The sequence below is a fragment of the Sinocyclocheilus anshuiensis genome, unplaced genomic scaffold, assembly GCF_001515605.1.
Source record: "Sinocyclocheilus anshuiensis isolate Anshui unplaced genomic scaffold, SAMN03320099.WGS_v1.1 scaffold1003, whole genome shotgun sequence".
Classification (NCBI taxonomy): domain Eukaryota; kingdom Metazoa; phylum Chordata; class Actinopteri; order Cypriniformes; family Cyprinidae; genus Sinocyclocheilus; species Sinocyclocheilus anshuiensis.
In genome coordinates, this window is record NW_015542495.1 from 14,048 (window position 1) to 19,880 (window position 5,833).

Consider the following 5,833-nt stretch of genomic DNA (forward strand, 5'->3'; position numbering starts at 1 on the left):
CACGTGTATGTTAAAAACATCAAAATATTACAATTATAATGCAAATATAAATATTTAAATTTGGATATTCAAATATTTAAGAAATATTTTGGAGTGAGATATTCTTTAAAGTCATGTTCAAGGCCATGTTGGTTAAGTCTTCAGGGATCTTTTGGGAGCAGATGGTAGGTGTTTATCACTTGATGGTCTTGACTGACTGCAATTAAAGTTTGAATTCATTCAAAGAATGAACCAAATCCTCTGTTAATTCAAACCAACCATACAATAAAGACAGGAAGTCTCTGAGGGAAATCACTCACTGCATCAAGATTCACTTCACAGACACACAAACTTCAAGGGCAAAAATTCACACCATGAGACATTAGAAATAGTTTCCTGGAGTATAAAATGTACCCCAAAATGGCATACAGTCGACATGAAATCAAAACTGACCCTATATTTCTTAATACATGTTCCTGGGGTTATTGTGAGCAATTCATTACATTGATTATTAAATAGAAAATATCCATCTTAATAATCTTTTACCAAATTTAAATAACCAGATCTGCCTTTTAAATTTCCCTTTCCAGATGACATCACCAAACCATCTTATTTTTCAACCCCACCACTGCAAACCTGTCGCACGGACCTCGTTTCACAGTCCAGTCAGTTTCTGGTGCATAAAATCAAGTCAAAAGTGGCAGCCTGTATACTTTTCTTAACAAACTACATAAGTCAAACAGACTGCAGATTTTAAAGATCTAGGTTGATAACTGAAAAGTTCATCCGTAAAACCATCACCAGTGCTGTAGGCTTCATTTGAACATTGACAGGCACACGTCCCCCATGTTAAACAGAGGTAGCCCCACACACTCATTTTTGAGAAGTCTAGCTGTTTGATACAATATAGTGATTTGAATGACTCAATTATTGATTTCAGTCATATTCTGCTCATTCATTTCAAACACCTTGCACTTGTCCACTAGTAACACTTCAATGAGGAATAATTACAACAACACAATCTTAATGACTCATGAATTCTCAGAAACCCTGTAGCGCTCAATGCTCGATGTACCAGCATCTCCTACCAAAATCTTTTCAAAGTTGATAAAAAAAAGACAAATGACTGGGTGGACAATACGCTCAGTTCGTTCCATATCATCATTCTGGCCTTGAACGGGAGACTTTACCCCAGTTGCTCCAGTCAGACTGTCCCAGTAAGAAGTGTAGCATTGTTTGCATGGATAAAAGCATCAGCTAAGTCAAAGTTTAGTGAATTAGTAGTCTGAAATATAGAGGAGGAGTTTAGACCATCCCTCATTGTTCATTGGCACTCACCTCAGAGTAGACGTAGAGTGGGAGGACCAGCACAGCCAAAAGAAGGTCGGCCACGGCCAAACTGACGATGAAGTAGTTAGTTGCGGTTTTAAGAGAGCGTTCGGTCAACACACTGAGACACACTAGGACGTTCCCCAAGATGATGATGAGGATGAGAGGCACGCCGCATATCAACGCGAGGTAGTTGTACCTCTCGTGGGCCACCGCTGGGTCTATACTGGGCGTCACATTGACCATGGTGCCCTGAAGTTCAGCTGCCAACCCGGATTCAACATCTGTGAGAGGGAAATATTGACACAGTGAGGGCTGTTTGTAGAGACGAATGGGTCTTTGTGTGTGTGTGTGTATGCTAATACGTGTTTGTGTTCATGCCCATATGTTACTAGGAGAGGAATTATGGCAAGAAGAGGTCGTAAATATGAACAAGCGCCCTCATTTCACAGTCGTTTATATGCAGAGTGCTTGGAAATGCAGTCGTATGTCTTCTTATTTTTAGACAATAACAGACTCTATCTCCATTTGTCATCGAATGCCAACAAAATGTTGTCGTTTTATGCTGTAAATGTGTTCAGATGTTTGTATCTGGTTCGCTTTCATTCTAGTCAAAGCTCTTACCTTGAAACTGTCACGATCAGACAAGATTTTCGGGCTTTGTAGAGTATGTTAACTTCTCTGGTGTCTGAGAGTGTTGTAATCACATTTTGGAAGTTTGTGGGATAAAGTTGACTCTTTACGTCAACAGCAGCCATGTTGAAAGAGTTAGCACTTCGTTCATGCGATCTGATAGAGCTGAAAGAGAAGAGAGGTGATAATTGAATCTTCTCTTTATGCTTTATATAGGCATCATCAGCAATGCGCATGACTTAGCTGTGATAATCAAGTTAAAAAAAGGACGCATATGAGATTGAGTTTGACACCCCTGAATTACCGAAGAGCGGTGATGACTTGAAGTTTTGCCGTCACAAACAAGCTAAAATGTGCCGAAACTGATTTGCAGCTGTCGTTGTACCTCACGGTATGTTGAAAATAAGTTTGTTTTTCACTCTTTAACTGCAGGTTTAATTGCTTGTTTAATAGCTGATGATATAATTGTGGCATTCTGGAATTAGTATTTAAAGAGCCGCAAAGACATAATATAACATGAATTACATTTTTGACTTTATGAAATTGGCTGTCATCATGCAATTTGCCTCGATTTCTTTATTCTACGAGTGACACATTGGCGTATGGGATCAGAGGATGCTCTGCTTCTGTGATAACGGACTGTTTGAAATTCTCCCCTCTCGCAACAACAGGTGAAAGTGGCCATGACAACCTCCAGTGTGTGTGTGTGTGTGTGTGTGTGTGTGTGTGTGTGTGCATGTTTAAAAATAAATGAAGGCCAAAGAATTTTAGCTATTTTTAATAGTGGTGGGTGAGCAGGTGTGTGTGTGGGTGTGTGTCTCACCTGTCCACACTAATTGCACATAGATTCAAAATGGAGGCAGTGCAGAGCATCACGTCCATAGTCATTAGGGCATCACAGATGTACATACTCAGGGTCCACATGCCTCCCAGGAACTATAACACACCCACACACCAAAACAGAGAAAGATAGAATGTGTAAGACAACAGCACACACACACTCATCTATACAATATCTGCCAGGGGCATCAATTCCATATATATATGACCATATTCTACATCCCTAATACCTAAACTTAACAACTACCTTCCTAACTATTAAGAAGCAACAAATTAGGAGTTTATTGAAGCAGAAGTCATAGTTAATAGTTTGTTAATAGCAAGAACTGGACCTTAGAATAAAGTGTGACCAAAAAGACTTTTAAAATATGTAGTATAATTGAAATCTACAGATGCAAATAGATAAAGTGTAATAAACACTTGAACTGTTTTTAATGCTTTCTTTCCACTAGTCTGAAACATGTTATGAAAAGCCCAAAATCTCACAACTGACAAGTACATATTTTTATCAGTGTCTTTCTTTAATTAAATTAAATTTGAAACTGATGTGCTGTTCAGGCTGTGCCAATGTGCCATAAGGTTTTCAGGTTGCATGGATCACATACCCTGCCATTATGAGGGTATTAGCAGAAATCTAAAAATCACTATGTGCTGACTCTATAATCTCCCAAAGTACAAAGGTAAACAGACACAGCGTGCCACTGGCAGTTGTCAGTCTGGTAATCTATCCCCATGCTTCTCGTACCATGCGTTCTGCTTGTAAATGTCATCCCAGGCAGGACATCCCTGGGCAATGGGAACAGCAGGGAAAAGAAGAAAAAGTCATTCACACACCCTGGTGTAAGTCTGTCGGACCGGAACGTTTCATACAAGGCACACGGATAACATAACCAGCCATCTCACCCCTGTCCCAGAACATCCCTTCGGGAGAGCCGTCAAAGCACAAATAGCTTCTGACTGTCTAGTTGACAGAGGACGCCTAGAATAATTTCATTAGAAAGTTTGAAATGCCATTGTCACATTGGCGTCTGCCCTAAAGCAGAAGGACTCGGAAGGTTGCATCTCATTACACTCCACCTTCAAGCATGAACTGTTTGATTTTGCACATATGAGTCTACCGAGGCCAATATGAGACACTTTATTGGGATTAAGTTCATACGGAAAGGTCGTTTCATTACAGGTGGAATGATTTAAGAATTAGTCTCTTTAGCGGAAGTGCCCTTTAGAGGCTTCACGTTCTCTGACCTTCTGAAAACGTTTTTGTTCTGCACTTTTCACAGGTACAGTACATTTTGGTGTCCCTTGACTTTTTGTGAAAGCACTAAAAATGGAAATTCCATGTTTAGAACTATTAGTTATGCTAGATTAAATTCCAGTATAAAAAACTACCTTTTTTTTTTAAACACTTCAAATGTATCTCATATATGTACTGTATATTGACTGTCATAGTAAATGATCAAAATTGTAATGTTTAGCTTTTTTCTACAGTTAATATTTTGGGTAACCCTGTAACCTCTTGATTTTTCCTGTATTACCAAAAATGTATCTGTGACACATGACACGTGGCATGATGGGAAATATAGGAAATATTGTCTTCCTTTTATTCAGTTTGTACAGCTATGCTGACTGCATTCAATGTGTTCAACCATTCAAAACTGTTACCCAAATTATTGTCAAAAAAATAAACTTCTTTAATTTACAGGAAATATAAGGATACTTTAGGTTAAATTTGTAACACTGTTGTTTGCCTTTTTATTTTTAAAATATAACATTATTATTAAATGATTATTATAAAAATTAAAAAATTTAATCATTATTGTTATAAATTGTGATATTTAAGTTAATTTATTTAATGTTAATTGCAAAAAAAAATTATAAAGACATTTTAAAGACGTTTCAGGAGTTTCAGGCCTAATTTTGTACATCTGTGTGGACATACTTAACCATATTTTGGGGACAAATTTGTACCTTGACATGTTTGACAAAAATTGAGCTGACAAAATCTGTCATTACAGGACATTCAATAATGTAAAATCTAAATTTGAGAAAAAAAAATTGAGCTGACAAAATCTGTCATTACAGGACATTCAATAATGTAAAAATTATGTATGAATTCAGTAAATAATATTTGTTTGTTTCCAAAACTGCCAAATGTTTTCTGTCAGAGAAATGTGAGTATGTATTTGTATGACTGCTTTAATATGGCCATGTAAAGGCCACTACATTCATTTCTCTCTCCCTGCTGTTTTGGACCGTCAAACCATTACTGATTTTCCTTTCTCGGTTATGCTCAATTAAAAGTGTCTTTTAGTATTGAGATACTGCTCTCACCTCCAGGAAGGTTCCGTCACCAGCGATGGCAGCCGGCTTTAATTATAGACAGAGAATTTCAGAGCTGCTACGATCCTCCATAATGGGAACAATGAAGAGTGATCAAGGTAATTACTGCCTTTCCTCTTTCTGTATTATAGTAATTTTTTTCTAAGCTAATCAGAGCGCAGCAGTCTTTTTGTAGGTGTTCAAAAACTTTTGCTGTGTCTTTGTGAACATTCTGTCCAATAATAATGTTTGCACAGTATAAGTGCTGCCTTATTAGTGGAGGTTAGTAAAGTGTCTTCTGTTGACTTCTTTTTAAATTGCTGCAGAGAATAAAGAGAGAATCTGATACGCCAGACTGAGGCATCTCACCCGTCAATGAGAGCTGGTCATCTTTTTTATGTCGAGGTTCTGGAAAAAGCTTGACAGAAAGTGTTTTGCACCCTTAAATGGATTGATTGATGAGAAGTCTTGAGAGGCGGCAGGTCAGGTGATGGCCTGTGGCATTTCCTTTGTGTGGCTGAATGTCTTTTTGAAGATTTATGGCCATGAGGCTCTCCAGGAAAACATTGAGGGAGCAAGAGGAGAGATCAATGAGGAGACATTCACAGCAACAATAAAAGCTCCAGAGGGAGGTGAGGCAATGATCTGTGTTAAGGGAGGCGATCACGTATTAAAGTGTGTGTTTTTTGTGTGTATGTGCGAGGGGCATGTGAAAAACAGGATCAGATCACAA

At 38.1% G+C, this 5,833-nt stretch overlaps 1 protein-coding gene across 1 annotated transcript in view; it reads right to left on the reverse strand.

Annotated features, from left to right (window-relative positions):
• The window catches only part of LOC107694151 (D(4) dopamine receptor-like), a 7,339-nt gene extending 4,474 nt beyond the window's left edge, over nt 1-2,865 (reverse strand). The window contains exon 1 of the mRNA XM_016493756.1: nt 2,765-2,865. Within this exon, the coding sequence (XP_016349242.1) occupies nt 2,765-2,865 (101 nt within the window). The remainder of the gene's footprint in view (nt 1-2,764) is intronic.
• Nucleotides 2,866-5,833: the final 2,968 nt, after the last annotated feature.